Source organism: Oreochromis niloticus, linkage group LG18, assembly GCF_001858045.2.
Source record: "Oreochromis niloticus isolate F11D_XX linkage group LG18, O_niloticus_UMD_NMBU, whole genome shotgun sequence".
NCBI classification, from domain to species: Eukaryota; Metazoa; Chordata; class Actinopteri; order Cichliformes; family Cichlidae; genus Oreochromis; species Oreochromis niloticus.
The window spans coordinates 35,120,667-35,148,640 of NC_031982.2; the positions used below are offsets into that span (position 1 = coordinate 35,120,667).

Here is a 27,974-nt window from a genome sequence, read left to right on the forward strand (position 1 = left end):
AACCTGCACATGATATTTGTCTTTTATGCTGAATACTTTATTACTCTTATGATCTATAGTTGGTTGAAAATGTGAAGTTTGATTTAAAGACTTGGAGTGGAGGTGGAGCTGAGAGTTAGACAAGCTAAACATTTAATGGCTGACTGATGTTTTTACACAGGGTTTCAGGTTGGAGTATGGCTGCTCCAAGGGACAAACCCTGGAGATTGTTTTAGGGAGACTGTGCAACATTCTTGTACATGTCTCATTGGGGAGTTGACACATGGTGAAAGCCATGTGGGGAGAGGAGTGTCATTTTTTTTAATTTGCAGATGTCGTGAGGTGCCATGACGAGAAGGAGTGACTGAGGGGATCATCCACAAGATGGAAGCTGAGGCCAGGAGAGAGGCTTCAGGAGTATCGGAGATCACCTTCAGCACAGAGAGCTGTGCTACTGGGCTTCCAGGAGATCGTCATGAGGAGACTTTTGCACAGCAAAATCTTAAATAAGATAAGAGTTTCGACGTTGACGTTGAGGAAGACAACTAAGGTGTATGACGTGCTCTGCCTTTAAAATCTTCAGCAACGTTGACTCATGAGAACTTGAGGGAGCGTGCCACGCTCCAAAAAGTGACGGCGCAGAGGAGGTCCAGCGATGGACTTGTGGTTCTGTGAACAGCACAAATGCCAGGTGACTGTGAAAAACCTAACAGCACTTTTTCCACAAGTGAAGCCAGTAACTTACTATCCTAACAGATTAGCTCTAGTTGCTTGTGCTTTACCTCCATGCGTGAGATCAGTATGTGCAGCAGCTTAAGCTGTACAATGTTTCAGGATATAGTTTTTCACCTTTTGACACTGTTAGTTCCACACGAGGTAGATGTCTACTACTGCAGACTAAAATTACATTTCTGTCGCCTACAAGACACTTGTCTTTAATGTTACTGTTACTCTCATAACCATACATAACCATGAGTGGTGCACAATTCTGAATCCGTCAAACCTTTTTGCCAACGAAAGAAGAGGGCACTTCTCATGAGTGTAGAGACCACGTAGAGAAGGAGTGTAAGCCGAGGGATGACTTAATAGATGGGCCACTTGTTGAGGGAAAGGTTTGGTTTGTTGATGGTTTGAGTTTTACAACAGCAGAGGGACAGACTAAAACAGGTTTTACTGTAGAAGATAGTGAGAAAGTTATCTGTGCAGGACAACTAACATTTCATATTTGCTTGAGTAGCAGGGATAGTAGGTTTAACGGAAGTGTGTAATGCTGAAGAGTGTCAATATACACTGATAGCCAATATGCATTTGCTACATTAAATTTCTTTGTGATGCAGTGGGTGAGACGAGGTGTGACAGCCTCTACAGGGAAACCTGTAGAACACGCCAAACTCTTGCAAAATCTGCTGGAGGCAGAGTTTTTACCCAGTAGAATTGACGTTTGTAAATGTGTAGCACACATGAGAGGGAAAGATCCAGTTGCATTAGGGAATGCTTTTGCAGGTAAGATCGTGAAAGAGGCAACTTTAGGAGAACATGGTGTTAACATTTTAGCAATGCAACACCAGCAGACGTTGGCTATTATGCGGGATGCACTGGTAGACATGCAGGCCTACTCATCTACTGCAGGGAAACAGTTGTGATTTACAGTAGGAGCGAGCTTGCAGGATGGTGTTTGTTATCTGTGTGATAAACCAATACTGCCTTAGACTTTATATAGGACTGCTGCTATTTTTGCGCCATGGGCTTTGCCATGTCGCAACAGGAGGGAGATAATGAGTAGTTTATACTTTAAGATTAAATACCTTTTCAAAAGCTTTTGCAGGTCATGTATGATATGTTGCAAGCACAATTCTCAGGGTAATTTGAGACCTAAGAGAGGGAAATTCCCCAGATCCAGTCACCCATTTCAAGTTATTTACATAGACTTTATAGAACTGTCCAACTGTAATAACTATAAGTACTGTTTAGTGATAGTGTGTCCTTTTTCAAAGTGGGTAGAAATCGTCCCAACTAGGGAAGCAGATGCCATTTCGGTTGCCAAAGCAATATGTAAGAATATCATTTGGAACATGGGATTCCCGAGACCATTTATAGTGATAATGGTCCACATTTTGTAAATGAAGTGATTAGATTAATGGCACAACATCTAGGGATAACACTAAAACATCATTGTTCATATCACTCACAAAGTGCAGGGTTGGTAGAGAGACCTAATGGAACAGTAAAGTTAAGACTTAGGAAGACAATGGAGGAGACACGCAGGACATGGTTAGACTGTATAGAATTAGTTAAGATGTATATGAATGTACATGAGGATTACTCCAACAGAGAATGGTCTGACTCGTTGAGATTATATATGTTAGAGTATTTAGAGTTCTAGTCTTCTGTAGTGATGATAGGAGAGCAGAAGAGAGAGCACATTAGCAGATTGGATGCTTAAAATGTGTAAAAATAAAGAAGTCTTGAGAACAAATGATCTGCCAGGTGATTCTGTTTCTCCACAGGAGCAGAGTCTGAAGTCTGGAGATTGGATGTTGACAAGGCCATGGAGAGGAAGTGCTGGTCCAGTCCACGGTGGGAAGGTCCATATCAGATGCTGCTGACGACGACCACAGCAGTGAAGATTGCTGAAAGGAACACTTGGATACATCAAGCGCACTGCAAGAAGGTGACACACATCCAGGCCAGCTCGGGGTAAGTGGCAGGAAGACCGGGTACAAAGGGGGGGGAAAGCCTCCAGGGCCCCTCGTCTCAATCCGGTGAAGAAACCAACTGAGCCACAGGTACTCATCAGAATGGCTGGGAATGCTGTGCGCCTTCTTGTGCCTGTGGACCCAGAGTGGGATGACAGGAGCGCACTGGGACAGAGCAAATCACACCCAGTACCCGCATGGGGTTTTCAACAACTACTGGTGGCAGTTTGTGAACACAACCGCTCACATAAAGAACAAGACCAATGGTTATGCTTGTGATGCCACTGGCTACACATTCTTCTGGACTGTGGCCATATAGCATCACTGAGAGTGAGACAGTTTGTTTGGTTGCCGTAGCAACACATCCAGGAGTAAACGTACTTGGAACACTGCCAACTTTCAACTCCTCTGAACCTGAATGGACGGTTGATTCACCAGTAGCTGGAACGGTGAACTGCTCTGGTACGACAGACCTGCTAGTCTGACTCAAAGTGTCTGACTTGCTGCAGGACATTGAACAGCTAAATGAACTGGAAATAGGCTAGTTGCCTATGTGTATGAAGGGCAATGGATTAGTCCAAGTTGGAGATTGTTAAGAGAATATTGTATATATGTGATCAGCTGCATGAAATGTATCCTTTCATTATTTGTGATTAAGCATATTTCTACATGACTTTTTACCTAGTAACTTGTGTGCTGAACTTATGCAGATACTAACCGCATCCTGTCGTTCTGAACATTTAGATGTAGAGAAGACCAAGCTCAGCTCTTTTACGAGAACATACAGATGTAGAAAAGGGAAAAACCCGCTGCTTTGAGTGATGTTATCTTTGTACACACACACACACACACACACACACATACACATACATACAAAACAATCTTGTATAAATAAAGGTCGCAGGCAGTCGTGGGGCGCAGATTCGTGCGTTCCATGACTGCCCCTCGCGAGTGAAAAACTTCTGCAGTGTTGTGTTTTCCGACTCAGACGTCTCAGCTGAAGAACGGCAGGGTGATTTAAAGAAATCCCCTGTCAGAGATTTATCATGGAATTTGTGCAACATCACCTATTCTTTGTGTCCTCTGCAAGAAGGATGCAAACAGAGAAGCCTTTTGTCTACATTTGCATCATGAACACTTCTCTAAGCTGGTTGAGGTTTTGAGCCAAGAAGATCAAAACAGCTTGATCCAATTTCCTTTACAAAGCTTTTCCTGTGGTGACAACAGGACAGGAGAAGAGTTGTAAATGCAGATAATTTACCAGTTGACTCTAACCCCCACAGGATGCCTACAGTGAGAAGATCTGGGGGGGTTGATAGGAGTCATAAAGAAGGGTGTTGACCAGGCTACAGCTTTGAAGTTAGCTGAGAGCCACATGGACAAACGATAAAGTCAACTGATGCGTGTGAATGCCTATGTCTGTATACAGTTGTATTGTAGTGACATATGATTTTTGAGTATGTTGATTATTCTTGTTTGACTGTTACATTCAGTTGTTTACTTGCAGGAATACATAATGAATCGCACAACAGGAGTAGATGCACCACAAGGCTGGAGAGCTTGGTTAATGTCTGGTCCTTGGTGGCATCTTCTTTTGAAAATATTAATTCCTGTTTTTGGGCTGTTGACATTGATTTGCTTATGTATAGGATGCATTTTACCGTGTATAAGATCAATGCGAACTAAGATGATTTCTAATACATTTGTTAATTATGTACTTTTACAACAATATGAGTTGACTGAAATGAATGACATGACAGAAGTCTGTGTATAAATGACGCCTGCGCTGAAATTGTCAAGCAAGAGGTGCATGGCTAAGAATATACTACACAGGAATAATTTGGAGCATAAAAATCACAACACAGGAGGGAATGTTAGAGTGAATTGTTAAATGTTGTCATTTCTATGCTTGCCAACTCTGATGAAAAGGATTCCACTGCCCTTCCCCCCAGATTCTCGAGGTTCTGGTTGGGGGGGCTGTAATGTTTTATTGCAGATACATCCTATCTGGAAGATCTGCTTCTTTTGATGTAAGCTTCCTGCGTTTACGACCCTTTGGTCAGCAGGAGGTAACTAACACACACACACACACACACATTCTTACTTACATACAGAAGTTCACACATATACATACAATGCCTTAGAACCTGTGGAGAAAGGAGATGTTATTTTTCCTGCCATTTTTTATCAGTTCATTTTACTATTTTCAGTTTTATTATTTGGTTATTGTTATCGCATCATAATCATATAACAAGCATTTGCATTGATGCATTTATTGATATTACCTTAAAGTTTGCATTCATTTTAAGCTCACTTTTATTTACTTTATTTACTTTATGTACAGGTGCCAGTATAATCATATGATAATTTGTCATTGCAGGAGCACCTATGATTATTTTACACACATTGCATTTGTGCCTTTAAAGGAGTTGTGACTCAAGAAGTCGTCTCTTGAGGGTTATAAACTTTTGGTTAGCGTTAGGATTAGCCAATCTACTGTGAGGATGACCTGAGTTATGGAAGGATTGCACATGCTTACAATACATTTGTATTCTGTTCTTTTATTATTTCTATTCATGTATACCTTTTTATTAAGTTTTAAGTAGTGGTATCAGATTGAGACATTTGTTTAATACCTTTTTATACATTTTACATATAAGCCAAGATCATCACACATAGGATGGCCTCAGCCTGGTTGCATAAGCAGAGAGGTCACATAAGGTGCAAGGCAAGGGTAACACATGCACAGACATACACACACACCCACACGCACACAGATATACAAGTGAGTTTATTTAGGTGAAAGGTAAGCATGCTTGCTAGGGTTGCAGTTTTTCTGTGGGTGTATGTGATGGTTTGATAAGAGTACAGGATGTCTAACTGTCTTGTGGGGACTGTGGGTGCGGGGACTGCACCGAGAGAAGGATGGAAGCCGATGTTCTTTTAAAAGGGGTCAAAAGTTAACTGGGGTTTTGTGGGTTTGATTTGACGTATGCAAATATTGTATCTGCTTAAGACATGAAGGGGCGTTGTATTAACCTGCCCATATAAAACCTTTGTGTTGTTTATTGTTTGAGGGATCCACCTTTGATGTTCTGCAGGGTGTGTCTCCCACACGTGTGATTTTCATTAAAGTCATCGCTTGAATTCATCTTTTGGACCATTGTGGTTACTTGCATTCCTCCTGTGTTTTCTTCCCAATATTTTGAACCCAACATTTTGGAGGCTCGTCCGGGGGGGAGTACAGGACGGAGAGGGGTCCGAGGTGTCAGGCGCTCAGGCAGCGGTCAGTGGTGACAGTGAGTGACAAGCCGGCATACATCAAAAGGTAGGCACCACCTGTTGATCTTATGAACCAAAGTGTGTCAAATTGGGCTGTGTAAATTGAAAGTCTGCTCACTGAAATTACTGGTAAATGTCTGTTTTGACTTTGGTGAAAAATCTGAAACTGAAGTAATGATAATGAAACGTTGAAAATGATAGTACTGGTTAAAGAGAATAAGTGTATTTAAAGCAGTTGGACTGCAGAGTGAATTTAGTATGATAGGTAATTGGTGAAAGTTTGTGACACTCAAGTCTCAATTGAATATAAAGCCGGGCTTGAACATCAATATAATTGCTTGTGTGATTTTATGTGGTGTTTCCAAAGTATTTAAAGTATTTGAAAACGGCAGTTGGACTGCTTAGAAGCGCATTGCCCAAAAGGTAACGCTTGCCAACGGTTCGGACGCGCGCCGTTGTCCTTAATGAGGGATAGTGAGTTGGCGACTTTGGAAATTGGGGCATTCCAGTATAGCCAGTGATTGAATCACTTTTTACTGTCCGGGATAGTACATTGCGCTTTTTTGGTTAGAGAAACCGGGTTTCAGGCGTGTAATATCAACTTAAAACTTTCAGGTGAAGTTTGGGTTGGGTGACGCTTTTAAATTGTGTTAGAACTTTAGAAATCAGGCCGCGGTCCGGGATCGATAAACGGTGACATTGGTTGCAAAAACTCGGGGAGTTTGTCCGCTGGGCGGTTAATTTAAAGTTGTCAAAATTATTTAGGTGTTGATAATGTCAGGCCTGATATTTGTGGTTGTGATTGTCGGACGTCATTGTAATATAATGTAAAAGAAAAAGAATTTTGTCTGTGATCAGCTGGTGAGCCTGAGCGCGTGCTGCAGCGCTGGAGGTTATTTTTAGATGATGCGGGTGTATGCAAATGAGGTGACTGTTGTGGAGTGCACAAAGGAGTTTTATTCTTGTTCAGCGTGTTATTGAATGTATAATTATGCTTTGCAAATGTTCTTTATAATCAAATGCTGGTTTTATTTATTATAAGAAAGTGAATGAAGTTTTGTTTCACTGCTGTGATTGAATGATGAGGAACTGTGGTGTGAGTTTGAAAGTGTTTTTGATTTAAGCAAAGTATGGTTTTAAGCAATGTATGTTTGATGCTATGAGAGTTTAAGTTTCCTTTTAAAGCATAAAGTTTATAAATATATTACTTAACCCCGTTATCTTTTGATTTTAGTATAGTATGTGGTGTGTTTAAGGGAAGCAAACTGTAGCCTAACTGAGGTTATATGAGCGTGTACAATTTTAATTGATTACTGTGAATTAATGAGTGTATAAAGATAAAAGGATGTCCTAATTTAGTTGAAATTTTAAAGTCTAGTTTAAACTGTACTTATAGTGTACGGTAAATTAAGTAGAGGAAGTTATAGGACATTATCAGGAGAGAATTGGTAAAGATTTATGAGCTGTCTTGATACAGAGAAACAGGAGTTTGTCAGCTTGAAGTGCTGAATAATGCTCGGTCTCTGTGATCAAGTTCAGACATACGCTTTAAGCAAAAAATGAGCCACTAATAAGTGTGACAGATTGTTAAAGTGATAAAGTAATAAGTTTAAATAAAATGTGGTTTGTTAAAACAGCTCTGATAGAAGAGCATCCATGAGCACACAATAAAGTGGACTTGTTAGGGTCAGTGTAGCACCAACTTTGTGAGAGGTTGAACTAGATTTGTACTTAGGGAGAAACTTTAAAGATTATTTTATTTTAATTTAAAATTTTAGGTTGGATAAAATTATATAGAAATCCAACCATGCTGTTAGAGGCGTCCTGTAAGATTGAAATTACACGAGTGGTAGGGTCTTTGGTGGAGGTTAACTGTGTGTGTCATGTAGAGACGGAGGATGACCCATATGAGTTGACAATATGGGAAGAAGTAGAGGCGGAGGACTTAGATGCTTATTTGAGCCGTTGTTACTTTTTATTTCAGGGGTTGATTGAGTTGGCTGGGAATGTAGACGACCCGGGATGGGCGCCTTCTTCTGCGGCTGACTTCCTTTTTTCAATGATTGAGGCTGTTGATAGTGGGTCTGATTTTAATATACTGGCATGATGGTGGCCGTGTGACTGCTTGTGACGTTCTGGAGTGATGTGATTTTAAATGAATAATATGGGTGATGAAAGTGTGTGGGTGAGATTGTGTGGATGTGGCGGTGTGTTTGAAATGGAGGAGATTTTGCAGAGTGTTGTTTCAAAGGGTGTGATTGAATGGGTGTAATTGTGAATTAGATGAGCCTGAGTTTAATTGGTGTGTCGCTCTCTTCTCAAGAGCACGGTGTGTATTTATTTATTATTAATGTAGGATGATGGCGCCTTGATGCAAGTCTGTGCTGATTTGATGCTCTGTGAATGGAGTTACATCACATCGTGCACACAGGACAACATACACTGCTGGTGTCTTTATGAAATTACCGTGGAAAGTAAAGGAGTGTGATTTAATGCGAATGTTGTTAACTCGGGGATAGTTTCTGACAGGTTGGGTAACTGTGTGTTGTTGAGCAGGTGGAGGAGGAGATAGTGGCTGATAAAGCGGTGAGACTGATTCTGAAACTGAAAGGCAGACGTAGCGAGGTAACCCGGGAGGAGGAGCCGAGTGACGTCATTTGGGGAGGTAAGTCTGTGTTTTAGGAAATGGCTGACAGCCCAAGTGTGACATCAAGTGGAGAAAGGGGCTATAAGCCTCTTAAGCAGCAGCTTGAACAGCTCAAGAGAGCCATTCGTTTGGCTGCTCTTGGAGCATCCAAATCAGTGGAAAAAGAGTGTCAGGCTATGGAAGCGGAGGTAAGTAAATTTATTGCTTCCCAACAGAAAGGATTGGAGGATAAAATAGCCCTAAATATAGTGCTCAAAGCGGAAGGAGAGAGATGTGAGCAGAAAATAAAACAACTGGAAAAAGAGTCAGAGGGGCGTTCAGTCAACCGGAAAGCCAAAGGAGAAATTAAGGACTTAAAGGCAAAACACACACAATGTTGCAAGTGGCTGTTCTTGTGGAATGCAGCATGTTCCTGGATGAAGGAAGAAAAGGAGGATGTAACAGGAAAAACAGAAGACATGGTAAGTATCATGGAGTCTTTGAAACAATTGAAACAAGAACATAAGACACTAGAGGACCAGATGAAGAAGTTGACTCCAAAGGCAGAAGAAGCTAACAAATCTCACACCCCAAGATTATATCCCTGGGCCACATTGACACCCAGTGCCCCACCACCACCATATGTCATGCCTATGATGACTTTTGAAGGAGGACACGTGCGTGGCCCGGAGGGTCAAACAGGCGTGGTCCTGGGGGGAGTTGCAGACGTGCAATATGTGAGTGCACCCCTGACAATTCCCCGAGAAGGGTTTAGCGCGGTGGACACTCAGCCCATGGATGGGGGAGGGACAATGGCCTCAGCTGCAGATGTAGGCTTGTCCTCGCCTCACCATTCGCTGACCGGTGGTGACGTGGCCCAGGAAGAAGACCCGATGGAAGGACCGTCAAGGCCAGAGAACCAGACTGAATTGGCCTCTCCAATGGAGGATATGACATCACCAGGAGACGAACTCACATTGTCCAAATTCAAGGAATTGCCAACACCAGCCCGGGAAGCACCGGTTCGGACAGGGATCCTGGCCAAACTGAAGAAGGAACGATGGGAAGGACGAGTGCATGGGTGTATGAATGAGGACGAACGTGGCCTGTTGGAGGTTTTGCATACACTGGATGAAGTTAGACAGAAGACAGCAAGAGAAATGTCAAAGGTAGAGAAAGCTGCCTGTGTGACATCATCAGAAGAAGAGAGTGATGAGGAAGAGGACATGAGAGGAAAAGCTGAATCTGACCCAGGTCCAGTCATCAGCCTGAGGAACAGAACGGTGGGAAAAAATCCAACAAAGGAGGAGACTGTAGGAGCACGAGGAGTAAGGAGGTCCATGTTTGACCACTCAGAAGGTCAGGGAGGGCAGGGAAAGCATAGGACAGTGAAGTCTAAGCTAAAATCTGTTATGCCCCTAATAGTTGGACCTAAACAACAGCCAATTTATCGTGCATATAAGGTCAGAGATTTGGAAGCCCTGGCTTCCCAGCTCCCACCAATAACTGAGGGAGGAGCAAGTTGGTTAAGGAAGTTAGCGGCACTGACCGAAGGCGACGAATTGGCCATTGGAGACTTTAGAGCCCTGGCTGGACGTTGTATGGTGGGGGGGGGGTCTGTCTGATGTAGAGGAGATAGCTAAGACCACTGAGTACCCTAATGATGTTCCCTATTACAGAGTGCAAAAAGAAATAGCAAAGGCAGTTCGTGAAAAATATCCAGCACCCAACACTGGAGCTATACCAAAGATTATTTGGGATCCAAAAGATACCCCTAGAGAGTTTTTAGCAAAAGCAAAGGAGCAGTGGCTGTCGCAAACAGGCATACATCCCGGCCAGGAGGGGGAGCATAGAGCTTGGTTTCGTGCCGCCATTCTAGCTGGACTGCCCAAACAAGTCGCAGCTGACTTAGAGAAGAATCCTGATTTTGCCGTGGCAGATTCTGTGCAGTGGGAGAGGCATGTCACCCATCGCTTGCAGTGCGAACAGGATAGTGTGAACAAACAAAAGAAAGAGCTGGAGGAGGCACAGGCGTGGCTGGTCAAGTTGCAGCTGGCCGAAGCAAAAAATAAAGCCAGTGAAAGAAAGAAGGAGGATAAAGAGAGCCCTAAGAGAATGATGGTGGCAACCCCACAGCCTGATCCTGTGCCTGATTGGCCGGATTTGGACGCGAACCTCTACCCTGATGACCGCTGGCCCGCTAAGGCACCAAGGCAGCGCCAACCTGCAGGGAATTGGGGAACCGGGGGATCGCAGAGGGGGCGTGGTGGATCCTGGAGGGGAGGACAAAGGGCTCAGAGTGCAGGGAATCCCAGCAACGCAGTTTGGACCACTGGCTGCTTCAGATGTGGAGCACAAGGACACTGGGCTCGAAATTGCCCCAACCCGACCCCCAGCTATCAAGGGCGAGGCTACCAACCCCAGGCACGTGGATCCCCGAGAGGAAGAGGTGGTTTCAGGGGAGTACATCAGGCACCAAACCCAAATGCGGCACCAGCTGCTCAGTACCCAGTAGTCGACTGGGGCTGGGGGGGGCGAGCAGTTCTGACAAAACCCGGAGAGAGCAGACAGTGTGGGAATGGCAGAACCCATGCTGTCGATGTCCGTGGAGGGGACAGAATTGTCCTTTCTGGTGGACACTGGAGCAACATACTCAACATTGAAAGCCACACCAGACAGAACATCACTCTCCTGTCACACGGTTGATGTGGTGGGCTTTTCCGGTGTTCCAATGACTCTGCCTCTCACTGATCCAGCATTGACCAAGCTGGGAAAACAGACTTTGAAACACCAATACGTGGTGTCACCACAGGTGCCTGTAAACCTCATGGGCAGGGATCTGCTTGTGAAACTGGGAGCTACAATCATGTGTTCTGCAGATGGACTGACAGTTGCTCTGCCGGGAGGAAAAGAATTCCCGTGCCTGGGATCACTTTCAAAGACTCAATATCTAGTCCAAGACTCTGAACAACCGAAAGCCGACATTTACTGGGGCAGGTTGGTGGACGAAGACATTCTGAGACAATTCGTGCTGTGGAAACCCTGGATAATGAGCCTGGCCGTCTATTCCTCGCCACGAGATCCATTCCATGTTACCCTGTTCTATGATAGAGAAGATGATGACACCTATCGGGAACATTTCCAGTCTGAGCTTGAGGGTCAGACCTGGAAGGTGCATTGTAAAAACATTTATATTGGACCAGAAGATGTCGCTGCGGCTGTGAAATTAACTGATGAACAACTGCCTTGGTATAATGTGGGAGAGGATTCAGCTCCGCACATTACCTTAGCGGTCCATGATGGGCACGAGGCGAGGGATCTGGGACCGATGGTTAAGCGAGCACTGGATAACGCTTGGTGGCAGTCCACACAAATTCCTAATGTTTCCTATGCACAAAAATGTAAAATATATCGAATCAACTGTGTCTGTGACGACACAGTAGTGCTTGAACACAAAGAAATTTCCAGAACACACGGTAGGGAGAGAACTGATCATCCTGATGCTGTTGCTGAATTGTCTAAACTGCCTGACAGTCTGTGGTCCAAAGGGCCCACGGACGTTGGTCTGGCTACTTGTTCGCCTGTTCTGTTCCAGCTCAAGTCAGATGTACCGATTAACAGACCGCAGTACAGACACAAACCAGAAGCGGAGGCAGGGATCGCAGAGACCATTGAAGGGCTGCTGCAGGTAGGAGTGTTAGAGCCATCATACGCACATTGGAACACACCTATTTTGTCAGTAGAAAAGCAGGGGACAGGAAAGTACCGTATGACACATGATTTGAGAGCAATTAATGCCATACTGCGTACTGACACTGTGCCTGTGCCAAACCCATACACAGCTTTAACTGCACTGAAATGGGATCAAAAATGGTTCACTTGTATTGATTTAGCAAATGCATTCTTCTGTCTCCCACTGCATGAGTCACTCAGAGACATTTTCTCATTTACATACAGAGGCCGAAAGTTTAGATACACTCGGCTGCCACAGGGCTTTGCATTGTCTCCAGGCATTTTCAATCAGGTGCTGAAAGAGGCCTTGTCTCCATGTCAATTGCCTGAAGGCTGTACATTAATACAGTATGTAGATGATCTTTTAATTGCAGCCCAGTCAGCAGCGGCTTGTACGGCAGCTTCTCTGGTGGCGTTGAACAGACTGGCAGAATGTGGCTTCAAAGTAAGTAAAGAAAAACTGCAATTAGTTCGACCAGAGGTAACATTCCTGGGCTGGGTGATTGCACACAAATCAGTGGGGTTAATGAACACACACAGAGACCAAATTCTGACACATCCAAAACCGAGAACTGTAAAGGAATTGCTTTCTTTTCTTGGCTTGACAGGTTACAGCAGACAGTTTATCCCAAACTATGCAGGAAAAACTGCCCCTTTAAGGGATCTTATTAAGACAGCTGGCGTTCGAAATCTTAAGGCAGTGTTGCCTTGGACGCCTGACACTGAAACCGCGTTCATTTCACTGAAACAGGATTTGTCAAGAGCTACTGATTTGGCAACACCTGATTACAATGAACCATTTTATTTGGATGTTTCTGAAACAAATGGCATTGTAAATGGCGTGTTGTTTCAGAAAAAAGGGGGAAGTAGGCAAGTGCTCATGTATGTCAGCATAAAATTAAATCCAACAGAAGCAAGGCATCCCACATGCACACAACATGCAGCAGGGGTCGCAAAAATCATTCAGAAAACAGCACATGTAGTGAGAGAGCACCCCTTAAAAATACTGACTACACACAGTGTAGTGGCGTATGTCAATTCACAGGCGTTTACCATGACATCACTGGCACAACAGAGATTGAGCAAAGTCTTAGACGCCCCAAATTTGACATTCACTCATGAAGGCATTAACATGGCAGATTTAATAGGATCAGGAGAACCACACGACTGTGTCAAAAAAGCTCAGGTGGAAGAGAAAATCAGAGAAGACCTGAAGGCGGAACCCATACCTGGAGCCGAAGATTGGTTCACAGATGGATGTTGCCACAGAGATGAAGAAGGACTGAAGGCAGGGTACGCTGTAGTCTGCAGGGTAGGAAATGAGTATCAGGTCAAAGAAGCAAGAAGAATTGAGGGACAGCAGTCAGCCCAGAGAGCTGAAGTGATAGCCTTAATTCAAGCTCTGAGATTGGCCAAGAACAGGAGAGTGAACATCTACACTGACTCAGCATATGCGTTTGGAGCAGCGCATGTGGAATTGGCCCAGTGGAAAAGAGCCGGATTCAGAACAGCAACCAATGCACCTATTTGCCACCAAAAGGAAATGGAGGAACTGGAAAAGGCTCTGGGAGACCCGGATGAGGTAAGCATCGTAAAATGCAAGGGTCACTCACAAGGAACCAGCATGGTGGCAAAAGGAAATCAGAAAGCAGATGAAGCCGCAAAGGAAGCAGCCGGCTACAAAGGACCAAGACAAATGATCCAAGTGATAGCTGAAGAGGAAGTGATCACCAACAGGATTGAGGAGGTGAGACAGGCTCAGGAGGAGGCCACACCGGAGAAAAAGGGGTGTGGCAAAGAAAAGGAGCCTGTCAGGACGGTGGCTTGTGGCGGGGGCCAGACGGGCGTCCCGTGCTCACAGCCAAAATGGCGAAACAGAAGGTAAGTGAGGCCCATGGGCTTGCCCACGTGGGTGTGGCACAGATGGAGAAGAATCTGTGTCATTGGTGGCATCCTGACCTGAGAGAAATGATAAGGGAAAAGGCCAGGACGTGTTTAATTTGTGGAGCACACAATCCCAAGCCAACGGTCAAGCCAGAATCAGGTAAGTTTCAGGTGCCTGAGAGCCCAGGAGAGGAGATTGTTATTGATTACACTGACATGATTGATGTAGGTCCTGGTGGAGTCAGGTATTTGTTGGTGTGTGTAGATGCTTTGACAGGCTGGCCCGAAGCGTGGCCAACAAGGAAGGAGGACGCGAAGAGTGTAATTAAGTGTTTAATCAATCATTACATTCCTCGACATGGGTTTCCCAAAAGAATTAGATCAGATAATGGAACTCATTTTAAAAACCAAGATTTGGCAGAAGTGGAGAAAATGTTGGGTGTTCAGCACAAATTTGGAACAGTGTATCATCCTCAATCTCAAGGGAAAGTAGAAAGAATGAACTTAAATCTGAAAAATAAGATAGCCAAAATTTGCGCACACACAGGGCTGAATTGGGTTGCAGCCCTGCCGATTGCTTTGATGACCATACGTTGGTCTGTTAATCAGTCCACAGGATATAGTCCCTACGAGCTGCTGACCGGGAGGCAGTTTCCGGCACCCTGGACAGTAGGCCCGGCGGAGCAGCCCAGGAAAACTAACAGGTCTCACACTGAATATTTTAATGAGTTGAAAGCACTTGTGTCCAGTTTCACAAAACAGGTGGCGTGTGAGAAACCCACGGGGAAAGGAGAGGTTCCGGACGCGAAGGCGGTCTGGCTGAAGGTCATTAAGCGAAAGTGGAAGGAGCCCCGCTGGACAGGTCCGTTTGAGGTGACTGCCCGGACGGCTACAGCGGTCCAGTTGAAAGGGAAAGGTGACACTTGGTTCCACTGGACGCAGTGCGCAGCAGCAGAGGAGGGCTTGCTGGGGGAAGGCCAAGCTCCATCTAACACGGTTGGAAATAAGAGGCAGAATAAATCCTCTCAGCCATGCAACGGGCCAACCAGTAGTCCACCTGGGAGGCCGAAGAGAGAAGAGCAGCCGAGGAGAAGATCGCCACGCCACAAAAAAGGAGTGGTAACGAACTGATAAGCTGAGAAAAGACTGTAACAAGAAGAGAGAGTTGAAGTCTTATGCTAAAGCACAAAAGTTGCATTACATAATGCCATTACAAGAATTAGAAATCTTAGAAGATTTGCCTGACACGATGCCATCACAACAACCAGAAACTCGTGAGGGGAGAAAAGACATTAAGATGTTGCTTTCTGTGGTATGTTTGATGTCGGTCATGATACTAATCATGGCCATATGTTTTTTGCTTTATTTTTTGCAGACCGCCCCAAGCAAACTGTCTGAACGAGGAGGTCATTCCAGCCCAACACCAACCGAGACACCAAGTAGTGAAAGTAAACCGTGGGTGAGAACAAAGCGTGAGGTCTCAGGTAAAAAGGACGAGTGTCTCAGCACATATGGTGGCTTAGAACTAGACTATGTTAATGGTTCTACAACGGCATTTACGTTTGATTTATGTGATGTTATAAATTGTAAGGGAGCAAGCAGTAGCTGGAGAGACTATAACGTGTGGGTCTGTTGGGATTATGCGGTAAACACACATTGCGAAAGGGGAAGTCGGCCTTATGAAAGCTGGTGCCGGAACTGGAACCAGGTGAGGGGTTACACGGGAGAAAATTGGGAGCCGCCAGAAGTAGGACTAGAGAATGAGCTAAAACTTCAGAGGGATTATAGTTCATCTCAAAATCCATTGACTTTGTCTCTGGGAAATTGGCGTCGTAAAAACCCCGTATATTTAGTTTTAGGTGTAGAAACTGTAGGAACTGATCCAAAGGGGTTAATTAAGGTTAACTTTCTTGGTAAGGCAAATCCCATAAAACTAGTTCGAGAAGATGCAGGAACACACAGGACTAACAATTCACCAAATGCTGTTATCAATGTTACAGGAAAAGGGGGAAGCGGGTCGTTGGACGCTGTATCAGAGGAGCAGGAACCAAAGGATAGACGAGTCCTGTCAGTGGACTATTCCAGATTAAAACCTCAGGAGTTGATCGAACGTGCCACAGGGTTCAGTGACAGCAATATCTGGCTGGATTGGATGGCTCAAAATGCGAGAGAACAGGAAGTGTCCAATTGTATAGCTTGTGCGTCTGCTAGGCCGCGTTTGTTTACAGAACCTGCACCTTTACATCCAGAAGACCACTGGGGCTATGACTGTATGTTGCGAATGACCAGAGGAGCGGTGAGTACTGGCAACTGTACTGTGTTGTCCAGTTTATTCCCACCGATTGACAAATACACCAAAGCGGGATCATTTATGCCCAGAAAAGATAACTATACGTGTTTTAAGTTTTCCACAGATAGAGTAAAATATAAGCTGGGAGAAATTGACCCAAGCTGGTGTTCTGTTATCCAGACGGGGAGAATCACAAATAATGTAAGTGATGCGACCACTCTAATTGGGACATGGGCTAGAAGTGGGTTGTATTATTATTGTGGGCAAAAAACTCTCTTGGTTCGTGTTCCTCTGGGAAGCGTGGGGACGTGTGCAATGGTGAGACTAGGAGCACCACTCACGTTAATTGGTAACCAGGTAAAAGCTATTCCACAGCACAACACACGCACATTGACATTGAGGCGCAAAAGACACATTTTGGTAAAACGAGGGGCTGAAGGGACACATGCTTATGATCCTAGGAATTCACCTACCTGGATTGATTCCATAAAGGTGCCCAGGGGAGTCCCGAATGAGTATAAACTTGCTGATCAAATAGCCGCTGGGTTTGAAAATCTTCCCATAATTTCTGCTTTCTTTCCAGTGACCCCAAATAAGAATGTAGACAGAATTAATTACGTCCATTACAATGTGCTGAGACTCTCTAACCTTACCAGAGACGCAGTGGAAGGGCTATCTGAGCAAATGGGTCCGACTTCTTTAATGGGAGTGCAAAATAGAATGGCGCTGGACATGTTATTGGCCGAAAGAGGCGGGGTTTGTGCTATGTTCGGTGATCAGTGTTGTACTTTCATCCCGAATAACACTGCTCCAGACGGCTCGGTCACCCGAGCTCTGGAGGGTCTGAGGAGTCTGTCTAAAACTATGCATGAAGACTCTGGAATTGAGAATCCGCTGGAGGGCTGGATGACCTCGGTGTTCGGACGGTGGAAAGGGTTAGTAATTTCGGTCATGCTTTATCTGTTTTAGTGGGTATTCTGGTCACTTGTGGCTGTTGTCTCATTCCTTGTGCCAGAGGTTTGATAGAGAAGGTGATTACGAGGGCAGTGGACCCCGGAGCTGTGACTCCAATGTCCATGATGCCATTGACAAACATGGAAGGAGCCATGTGGGTCGAGGAGTGACACGACAACCAGTGTTGGTGACCTCTGGATGTTTTTCCAGAGGTCATCAGAGGGAATTGTGGAGAAAGGAGATGTTATTTTTCTACTACTTTAACTTGTTTGACCTCCATGGCCTTGTTTCTGACTTCACAACGCCCATAACTCTGTGCTGCCCCCCACCCCCCCAGTTACTGCATTTATCCTGTACATTATCCCTACATTCCTCACATCTGTGTTCACCTCCACACCTGGGGCACCTCTGTTTCCCCTTGTAAACTGCAGCGATGTGCCCATATCTTTGGCATTTATAGCACTTGAGTGGCAGGGGAACATATGCTCTAACAGGAAAGTTCATGCATCCTATTTTAACTCTATCTGGCAGGACAGCCTCCTGAATTCCAAAAGTACTGACACGCTACCAGCCCTCTCCCCATTCATTGTTTTAATAGTCTTTTTACCATTTAGTAGACTTTTAATAAACCGCTTGAGCTTTTCTAGATCCTCCTCTATTGGAATAACTGTAATCACCCCCGTGTCACTTTTCTTTCTCCTAATATCCTTTTCTCTCCCACAGTCTTCTTACACTTGGTTTTTCTGTTCTTCTGTCTTAACCACTATCAACAAGTTTCCATCCCTGAGAATTTTAGCCAGCTGCACTTCTATAAACTTCTTTTTCAACTCTCTTGTTCAGCATTTCTCAAATAGGCGTGCCATGAGAAATGATCAGGTGTGCCGTGAAAGATGATCTGATTTCACCTGAATGGTACTCTAAGCGACCAGCATGAGTAACAGGCAGAACAATTACATTCTCATCCACTAGAGGGCAGAACAACTACCTGAGAAGCGTGGTAACAAGCTGACAGTCATGTGTACAGATGGGCCCAGCACAGTGTCAGAGTGCACTCACAATATCTTCTACTGAAAGTTTGTATGGAGGCAGAGCATGATGCTGTGGAGCCTTCATTCAGCAGCTCAGGCTGACACAAGGATAGTTGGTCAAACCACCAACCTCCCAGTTAGTAGGTGACCTGCTCTACCATCTGACTTACAGCCACCCCAATGACAAGGGTGACCAGCAGGGAGCAGTACATTTTGGAGAATCTCATGGGTGGCAGCAGGGTAGCACATAAATAAGACTGGTCTGTGGTGTTGAACAATAAAGCTTGGATAGGTCGTTCACATGTCAGACGTGGATGCTGTGTCATTTTTAACAAGCACTACAAGAACAACTCATGGTGTCAATTCAATTCAATACTTTATTGTCCCACAAGGGGAAATTAGTGTAGCAGCAACAATGAGAATAAACAAAACAATGATAAAAAGCCACAAGACAGTTATTTGCCATTAAGGAGACGGGTTGCAGTCGGGATAAAAGAAACCTGGAGTCTTTTAGTCTTCCTCACAGGAACTCTAAAACGACGGCCAGAGGGCAACAAGTCAAACTCACTGTGAAGTGGATGGTTCAAACAGTTAACAATAGAATGAGGCTTCCTCAGCACATGCTTGTTATAAATGGTCAAAAGTCCATCTTGCCAACGCCCTGAGAGTTTGCTGCAAGGTTTTACCAAAAGTCCCAACCGATTCTTGTTCTTCAGAGTCATGTTACCAAACCAAGCAGATAAATGATTCAATAAAACTTCTGTAAAACAAGGAGAACATTTCAGATGAGACATTAAAAGATCTCATTTCCCTTAAAGAGAACAGTCTTTGCTGAACGTGTTTGGTAGTGGCCTCAGCATGAGGCTCAAAACACAGTTTGTGGGCAAGAACAACCCCTAAATACTTGTAACTCTTCACAATCTCAATATCAGCAGCTTTAATCATAGCAGGTGATGACCTATAAAAAGACTTCCTAAAATCAATTATCACGTTAAATGCCGTATTGACTTTAAAATCCTTTTGTTTACTTTTAAAATTCTAAATAACCTGGCGCCTAGCTACCTAACCGATCTCCGCAACTTGTAGAACCCCAAGAGACCACTAAGATCGTCTAGCCAACTGCTTTTAATGCAACCAAGGTCTCGATTAAAGACCAGAGGTGACCGTGCCTTTGCTATTGCCGCACCTAGACTCTGGAACAATCTCCCAGGTGATGTCCGCACGTCTGAGTCCATTCAATTGTTTAAATCGCGCCTAAAAACCCACTTGTTTAATTGGGTCTTTGAAGCGATTTAGTTTGGCTTTCATCTGGTGCATTGCACTATGTAAATGCACTGTTTGTACCTTGTTTTACTTGTCATGCTCTGCCCTGAATTTTACCCACATAGCAGTACTACTGTGAAGCACTTTGATGTACTCCGGTCTTTTAAAATGTGCTATAGAAATATATTTTGAATTGATTTGGTGTCTTTTGTTTTTGACACATTCAATGAAAAGGAAGGACTCATCACACCAAGCCACAAAATCTTCTACAACCTGCCCATGGCCTGACTCGTCCCCACAAGAAGACTAACGATCACTGTGTCATCAGCAAACTTCAGGATGTGTCTGTTAGTGAAATTACTGCGACGCTCATTTGTTTACAGAATGAACAGAAGGGGTGAAAGACAGCAACCCTGGGGAGATCCAGTAGAGGAGGAGAGCACATCAGATCAAGTGTCAGGAGTAAAAGGTAAAAGCGATAGCCGTCCAAAGTTCTGCTCGAGATGGAAAGTTTGAATCCACTGGAAGGGCTGAAACTGGTGGGGATGTGGACACCAGTCTCAGCTCATCAGTCTAAGCTGTATATGGCTGCCATGGGACTAGACTCCAAACCCGACACCAGGAAAATTGTGTTGCTGCTCACAGTGGCTGGTCCTCACGCCACTGAAGTCTTCAACACGTTCGAGTTCAAGGAAGTTGGTGACAGAAATAATAGAATAGAATAGAGGCCAGCAAAGATGATCCAATGTACTCCTGTAAGCCATGTGGTGGCAGACATGAACCCTGACAGTGTCCTGCTTATGGCAAAAGATGCTTAAAATGTAATGGAAAGAATGTGAGACTTTCTTTGTGGGCACAGTGTCTCCTGGAGATGTAAAAACTGAGCACAATAAAGCAGAAGAAAGTGAGAGGCGCTCAGATTATGAAGCATATACTCCCAATACATGAAACTTTAGTGACACTAAGGATTGATGCGGGTGCACAAGCAAACCTAATCAGCATGACAGAGATCAATGCTATGAAACAAAAGCCCAAAACAAGTAAGAAGAGTACCTTTAAAAGACTACAATGGGAAGAACATTGAAATCAGTGGTCAATGCAGACTGAAAGTCACAGTAAAATCCAAAGATTATGATGTACTGTTTACGGTTGTACCAGAGGGCCTGGAGTCACTGCTAGGTGGGGTGACATCCAACAGATTAAACCTGGTAGAAAGAGTATACCACATCAACTGTGCAGAAGCAGCAAGTGCACACGCAGGGACAGTTCTCAGAGGATTGGGATGCCTACCATACACATACAGTGTCCAGCTGAAAGATGATGCACAGCCGCTAATCCATGCACCACGGAGAGTCCCAGCTCCACTTAAGGATCATCTTAAAAAAAAAAAAAAAAAAGAGCTGGACAGGATGTCACAGTTGCAGGTCATCACAAAAGTGGAAGAACCACACTCAATGGTGTGCATGGATAAAAGGAACAAAAACAAAGAACAGTGTATACATGGACCCTTGAGATTTAACCTAAGCATAAACAAGAGCACTGCCAGATACCAACGCATGACGAGATTAAAAGTGAAATGGCCAGAGCCAAATACTTCTTGGAGCTACATGCAGCACGGGGTTTCTGCAAATAAAGCTGGGTGAGAAAAGTTCAAAATATTGAACTTTTATTTTGTACCTGTAAATCAGATTGAAGTTGAAACTGAAACTGCACAAAGTCTCACATAAAACACTGACCACAAACAGGAATACAGCATAAAAGACAGATATTTCTGGAAAACAACAACCCCGAGAGTTCTCATGCAGTCTATCAAATTCCTACTCATACTGAAACGTTTCACGAGCTTCCGGCTTCTCACCGGTGTGAGTTTTCTTGTGATACATCAAAATACTTTCTTGACTGAAACTTTTCCCACATGTATCACAGGTATATGGTCTCTCACCTGTGTGCGTTTTCTGGTGAATATACAAAGTACTGCTTCGACTGAAACCTTTCCCACATGTATCACAGGGATATGGTCTCTCACCTGTGTGAGTTTTCTGGTGAATATACAAAGTACTGCTTCGACTGAAACTTTTCCCACATGTATCACAGGTATATGGTCTCTCACCTGTGTGAGTTTTCTGGTGAATATACAAAGTACTGCTTCGACTGAAACTTTTCCCACATGTATCACAGGGATATGGCCTCTCACCTGTGTGGGTTCTAAGGTGACGTTTCCAGGTACTTCTATCACTGAAGCTTTTCCCACATGTATTACAAGCAAACAGCTTTTCACCTGTGTGAGTTCTCCTGTGATTATACAAATAACTGCTGTGACTAAAGCTTTTCCCACAAGTTTCACATGGATATGGCCTCTCACCTGTGTGGGTTCTCATGTGGATAGATAAATTCATTTTCTTATGGAAACTTTTCCCACAAGTTTCACAAGAATAGGGCCTCTCACCTGTGTGGGTTCTCATGTGAGTACGCAAAGTACTGCTTCGACTGAAACTTTTCCCACATGTATTACAGGGATATGGCTTCTCACCTGTGTGGGTTCTAAGGTGGCGTTTCCATGTACTTCTATCACTGAAGCTTTTCCCACATGTATCACAACGATACGGTTTCACATCAGTGTGGGGTTTCTTTCTTTGGGCCTGATTCTTGACAGATTTTTGGCAAACATCAGACTCTCTACCTGTGGCAGCATTGCAGGGACTCTCTGACACAGTCCAGCTCTCCACATCATCGTGACTTCTGTCTCTCTTCTGTCTCTTCTTTGGCACCGAGGTCACAGTTTCACTTGACCCTGACTCTTCACACTTGCTGGATTCTTCATCTGTGATTTCACTTTGAGGAGAGTCATCAGAGAGGAGCTGCTGCCCGTCTCCTCCTGGTTCACTGTGCTCTCCTTCCTCAGCAGTAGTCACCATAAAGGTATCAGTCTCCTCCTTCAGTCCCAGCTGCTCTCCCTCCTGACTGCTGCACAGTTCCTCCTGTTCCTCTTTAATCTGTGGAGGTTCTGGTTCCTCCTGGTCCACACTGGAGCTCCTCTCCTGGTTCCAGAGCTGCTGCTCAGGGAGAACCTCCTCCTCCTCACAGATATCCTGCTGTGGGATGTCTGGAGAGAAAAATTGTAAAATTGTAAATATATTCATCATGCTATCCATTTTCATAAACACTTCTCTATCACCCAGACAGCATCTCAGCTCCAGGCCCACTGAGTTCACAATAACCTCTACAAAGCATTTGATCCACTTCTCATTCTAGGAACAGTACTGAAACAGCTACTGCTGAAATCACCAGTGAGCTGGGGCCAACCTTATCACTATTCTTATCAGCAGTGATGCTCCTAACCTCATCTCCCATCCTCTCCTGTTAGAGCAGAGGTTCTTAACCTGGGTTCGATCGAACCCTAGGGGTTCGGCAGAGCCTCCGCCGTGACATGCACGGCTCATTTTGTGCACCAGTAAAAAAAAAAAAAAAAATATTTATGTCTTGAATTTGAAAAAAAATCATATTTTATTTTTCACTAAAGAGGCATTCAGTGAAAGCGCATATTAAACTGGTGGGGTTCGGTACCTCCAACAAGGTTAAGAACCACTGTGTTAGAGTGACTGGCCAGTATTGGAATCATGGACACAGCTCTACAATATTTTACATCCTTCCTATCTGACACAAAACAGCTCGTTCACAGCAGAACTGTCAGTGTTGGGACTCCTCTTATTTACAATCTCTCCCTTTACTCTCACAAATATTCCCCACCATTTTGGAATACAGCTTCATTTTTATGCTGATGAGACAACACTTTACATCATCTAAGTAGCTTGGAGATAAAAGCGTCTGGATTTCTCCAAGTTGCTTGAAGACATTTCACCTCTGAACCAGTTTTCTCCAAGCACAACATCCCAGTGTACTTCAGACCCAGCAACACACTCAGACACAAACTGGTTCATCCCAAAGACGAAACTCCAAAACACAGACTTAACAAAGTGGTGTATGCTGTACAGTGCAGCGAGGAATGCCCAGACCTCTACATTGGAGAGACCAAACAGCCACTTCACAAGCGCATGGCACAACATAGAGCCACCTCCACAGGACAAGACTCAGCAGTCCATCTGCATCTAAAGGTCAAAGGTCACTCTTTGAGGATGCCAATGTTCACATTTTGGACAGAGAAGACAGATGGTTTGAAAGAGGAGTGAAAGAAGACAGACAAACACTTTACATCACCTCTCTTTGCCTGAGTCATCACCACCTCGATTACAAATAATGAGCTCAAAATAAACAGCACTAAAAGTTAAGTGATGCTTACTGGTTCAAAGAACACTCTGTCCAAAATACACACTTTGCTGTTTTCTATGTGTAGACTGGATAGATGGCTGTCTTGTCCACACCTCCCAAAGATTTTGGTATCATTTTGGACAATATTCCCTCCTTGACTGCCCAGATCAACAATTCCATTCGGTTTTATTTATATAGCATCAAATCACAACAGTTGTCTCAAGGCGCTTCAGACTGTAGGGTGAAGATAATAATTTTTAAAAACAAAAAAAACAAAAAAACAAAAACCACCCCCCCCAAAAAAAACAACAATCATATGACCCCCTATGAGCAAGCACTTTGGCGACAGTGGGAAGGAAAAACTCCCTTTTAACAGGAAGAAACCTCCGGCAGAACCAGGCTCAGGGAGGGGCGGGGCCATCTGCTGCGACCGGTTGGGGTGAAAGAAGGAAAACAGGATAAAGATATGCTGTGGAAGAGAGACAGAGATTAATAACAACTAATAATTAAATGCTAAGATGTGTATAAACACTGAGTGAAAAAGGTGACAGAAGAAGAAACACTCAGTGCATCATGGTGGAACTCCATAATTAACCTCAGTGTGCGAAGAGGACTCTCCATTTACATGAACAAATTGGAGTCTATGTGTTGTTCGCTCATACTTGCACAGTAGCTTTAAGCAGTGCTTACCAATGTTAAAATATCTTGATGCATGTTCAATCATCCAGGTAAGCAAATCCCAAAAAACTGATTCTGTTCATCTGGACGTAGCGTTGTCAATGAGAGTCCAGATATTTGACAACTACTCTTTCAAGGATGTTTGATATGAAAGGAAGGTTGGAGATTGGCCTATAATTAGCTAAGACTGCTGGGTCTAGAGATGCTTTTTAAGTAAAGGTTTAACTACAGCCAGCTTGAAGGCCTGTGGTACATAGCCGATTATTAGAGATAGGTTGATCATATTTAAGATTGAAGCATTAATTAATGGCAGGACTTCTTTGAGCAGTTTTGTAGGAATGGGGTCTAAAAGACACGTTGATGGTTTGGAGGAAGTAATTATTGAAGTTAACTCAGAAAGATCAATTGGAGAAAAAGAGTCTAACTTAACATCAATGGTACTAAAAGTAGCTGTAGATAATATTACATCTGTGGGATGATTATTGGTAATTTTTTCTCTAATGATAAAAATTTTATTTGTGAAGAAGTTCATGAAGTCATTACTAGTTAACGTTAAAGGGATTGTTGGCTGAGTAGAGCTCTGACTGTTTGTCAGCCTGGCTACAGTGCTGAAGAGAAACCTGGGGTTGTTCTTATTTTCTTCAATCAGTGACGAATAGTAAGATGTTCTGGCTTTGCGGAGGGCTTTCTTATAAAGCAGCAAACTATTTCTCCAGGCTAAATGATGATCCTCTAAATTTGTGACACGCCATTTCCTCTCCAGCTTACGAGTTATCTGCTTTAGGCTACGTGTTTGAGAATTATACCACGGAGTCAGGTACTTTGGATTTGAGGCCTTAGTTTTCACAGGAGCTACAGTATCCAGAGTCGTACGTAGTGAGGAGGTAAAATTATTAACAAGATAATCGACCTCTGTTGGAGTAGCGTTCAGGTAGCTGCTCTGCTCTATGTTGGTACAGGGCATTGAAGATGATAACAGTGGGTGGATTATATTCTTAAACTTAGTTACAGCACTTTCAGAAAGACATCTACTGTGATAAAGTTATGCTGCAATAACCCATCAGTTACCATGGTGATGTACCCAGTAAGAAGTGTGAGAGGAAAACCCCAATCCTGCCTCGTAGCAGCGTCCTCGGGTGAGTTTAAAGCTGAATGTTTGTTTAAACAGAGACACATTAACCTTCTGTCCTCCAGAAACATCCCTGCAGCCTCAAAGTAAACGTACCACAGAGCTGTGATCAGGAGCCTCCATGAGTCCCAGTCATGTGTGAGTTCATTCATCCCTCAGAGTGACACTCACCTGTCCTGTGCAGCTTTATTTGGGGTTTCCAGGTGATATCCAGCAGTCTGCGCTGACGCTCCATCTCTTCCTCGTACTGCACAGGATCATTATGAACTTCAGTCTCCTCCTTCAGTCCCAGCTGCTCTCCCTCCTGACTGCTGCACAGTTCCTCCTGTTCCTCTTTAATCTGTGGAGGTTCTGGTTCCTCCTGGTCCACACTGGAGCTCCTCTCCTGGTTCCAGAGCTGCTGCTCAGGGAGAACCTCCTCCTCCTCCTCACAGACCTGCTGCTGTGGGACGTCTGGAGGGACAGAAGAAAGAAGTCACAACCACAGAAACATTAACAGGACTTTACAGCATGACTGCGCCGCTCATGTATGTGAGAGTTCAGCCATCCAATCAGCTGTAAGTCACTGATGTCAGATCTGCATTTATTCAGATAAAGACAAACATCTGGAAGGTAAAGCCACCTCAGCACAGCAGCAGTTCATAATTTCAAAATTAGGTTTGATTGTGCCGAGGCTGCACATTAAACTCTGTCACTTCTTTCAGTCACGTCCGTGACTCTGAACAACAACATGCTGGACTTTGTTTTTCTCACACGAGTGTAAACGTGACCACAGGAACCGTGCACATGTGCGACTTTAGCTTTTATGACAATCATCACAAAGGGCCCGGGCGCCCACTCTGACATCACTGATGGAGAAATAAAAAAAGACTGATTGTTATGACATTAACACTGAACTCTTTACAGCTCTGCAGAAGAAGAAGAAGGAGGAAATCAAGGAAAAAACTTTTCAGGCTAGATTACTGAGTTTAGGAGGTGCACCTGAACGCACCATCAAACACACACGTTTCACCGCCAAACAAAAAGTTTTTCAAACGATTCACAGGATTGAGTGATGGATCCAGGTCAGAGAAAAGGCTCAAATCCAGGCTGATTTCAGCGCCTGCTGTTTGAATGGAGCACAGTGCAGTCCTGTCCTCTGTTTGCTCTTTGTTAGCTCACATCTCCAAAAAGTCCTCACAATCATAAATGTCCCGCAGAGCTGTGATTAGGATCCTCCCTCAGAGGGACACTCACCTGTCCTGTGCAGCTTGATTTGGGGTTTCCAGGTGATATCCAGCAGTCTGCGCTGACGGTCGATCTCTTCCTCGTACTGGACGATCGTTTTTTCAAACTCCAAGAATATTTGTTCAGCAGCAGCAGTTAGTCGCTCGTTGATAAACTCTCTCAGATACTGAACTGAAGGCATTGTTACTGCCACAGCTCACACACTCGGCTCACACACTCGGCTCACACACACTCGGCTCACACACTCGGCTCACACACACTCGGCTCACACACTCGGCTCACACACTCGGCTCACACACACTCGGCTCACACACACTCGGCTCACACACACGGCTCACACACACACGGCTCACACACACTCGGCTCACACACAGCACAAAGCGAGCCTCCAAAAGTCAACGCTGGAACAACCAAACTGCCGCCTTTTAAAAATCTTTACTTCCGCCGGATGTCCCGCTCTGAAGTTCCGGCAGGAGGAGGATGTTAAATTCTTTGTTCCGCTTGGAATAAACGTCCTTCTTTCTTTCTAAAACCTATTTAAATGTACAAAACAGAGCCATAAATACATAAACAGTGTGTTATAAATAATAAAGGAGAGAAAATGGAAAGAATATAGAATAATAGGAAGAATAATAACAATATAGAATAATAACGCACGGCTTTATAATATTTTATTGTTTGATGTAGGTCTAAAATAAATGTTCATTAACTGTGTTTCATTGGTGCAAATCAAATCAAACTTCAGTATCTTTGACGTATTATTGCTGTGTGATTTTTATTACTATTAATGAAGGCTACTCGCCACCGAGCTAACATTGTTAGCTGGCGTTAGCTGAGGTTAGTTTACAGACTACAGACTGTTAGACTATTTCTCAGTACTCGCGTTCTCACTAGTCCGGACTTCATAAGTTCACACGGGAGTCCGGACGTCCCGAGAACG

The 27,974-nt window shown here is 44.1% G+C and overlaps 2 protein-coding genes across 14 annotated transcripts in view; one reads left to right on the forward strand and one right to left on the reverse strand.

Moving 5' to 3' along the window:
- LOC106096933 (zinc finger protein 664) overlaps window positions 1–1,789 on the forward strand; it is a 39,246-nt gene extending 37,457 nt beyond the window's left edge. For all 6 annotated transcript variants that reach the window (XR_003214823.1, XM_025900194.1, XM_025900196.1 and 3 more), the window contains one exon: window positions 312–1,789. Coding sequence is in view for 3 of the 6 variants with exons in the window: in XM_025900194.1 (XP_025755979.1) it covers window positions 312–343 (32 nt within the window). In the remaining 3 variants the exon portion in view is untranslated. The remainder of the gene's footprint in view (window positions 1–311) is intronic.
- Window positions 1,790–5,512: 3,723 nt separating this feature from the next.
- LOC102079916 (zinc finger and SCAN domain-containing protein 2) lies at window positions 5,513–27,495 on the reverse strand. Of its 8 annotated transcripts, XR_002057052.2 has the most exons (5): window positions 27,044–27,487; window positions 25,979–26,260; window positions 22,265–22,837; window positions 21,025–21,110; window positions 19,455–20,939 (listed from the first exon to the last, which is right to left on the reverse strand). XR_002057052.2 is itself a non-coding variant. In XM_025900187.1 (4 exons), the coding sequence occupies exons 1-4, from the start codon at window positions 27,213–27,215 to the stop codon at window positions 12,695–12,697; spliced, it is 1,086 nt and encodes a 361-aa protein (XP_025755972.1). In that variant the 5' UTR covers window positions 27,216–27,487; the 3' UTR covers window positions 5,513–12,694. The 8 variants fall into 8 exon arrangements, 7 of the variants coding, with proteins under 7 accessions (XP_025755972.1, XP_025755971.1, XP_019203100.1 ...); XM_025900187.1 differs by lacking the exons at window positions 19,455–20,939; window positions 21,025–21,110 and adding an exon at window positions 5,513–12,753; XM_025900186.1 differs by lacking the exons at window positions 19,455–20,939; window positions 21,025–21,110 and adding an exon at window positions 13,419–13,620 and having other exon boundaries at window positions 27,044–27,488.
- Between the last annotated feature and the right edge of the window lie 479 nt (window positions 27,496–27,974).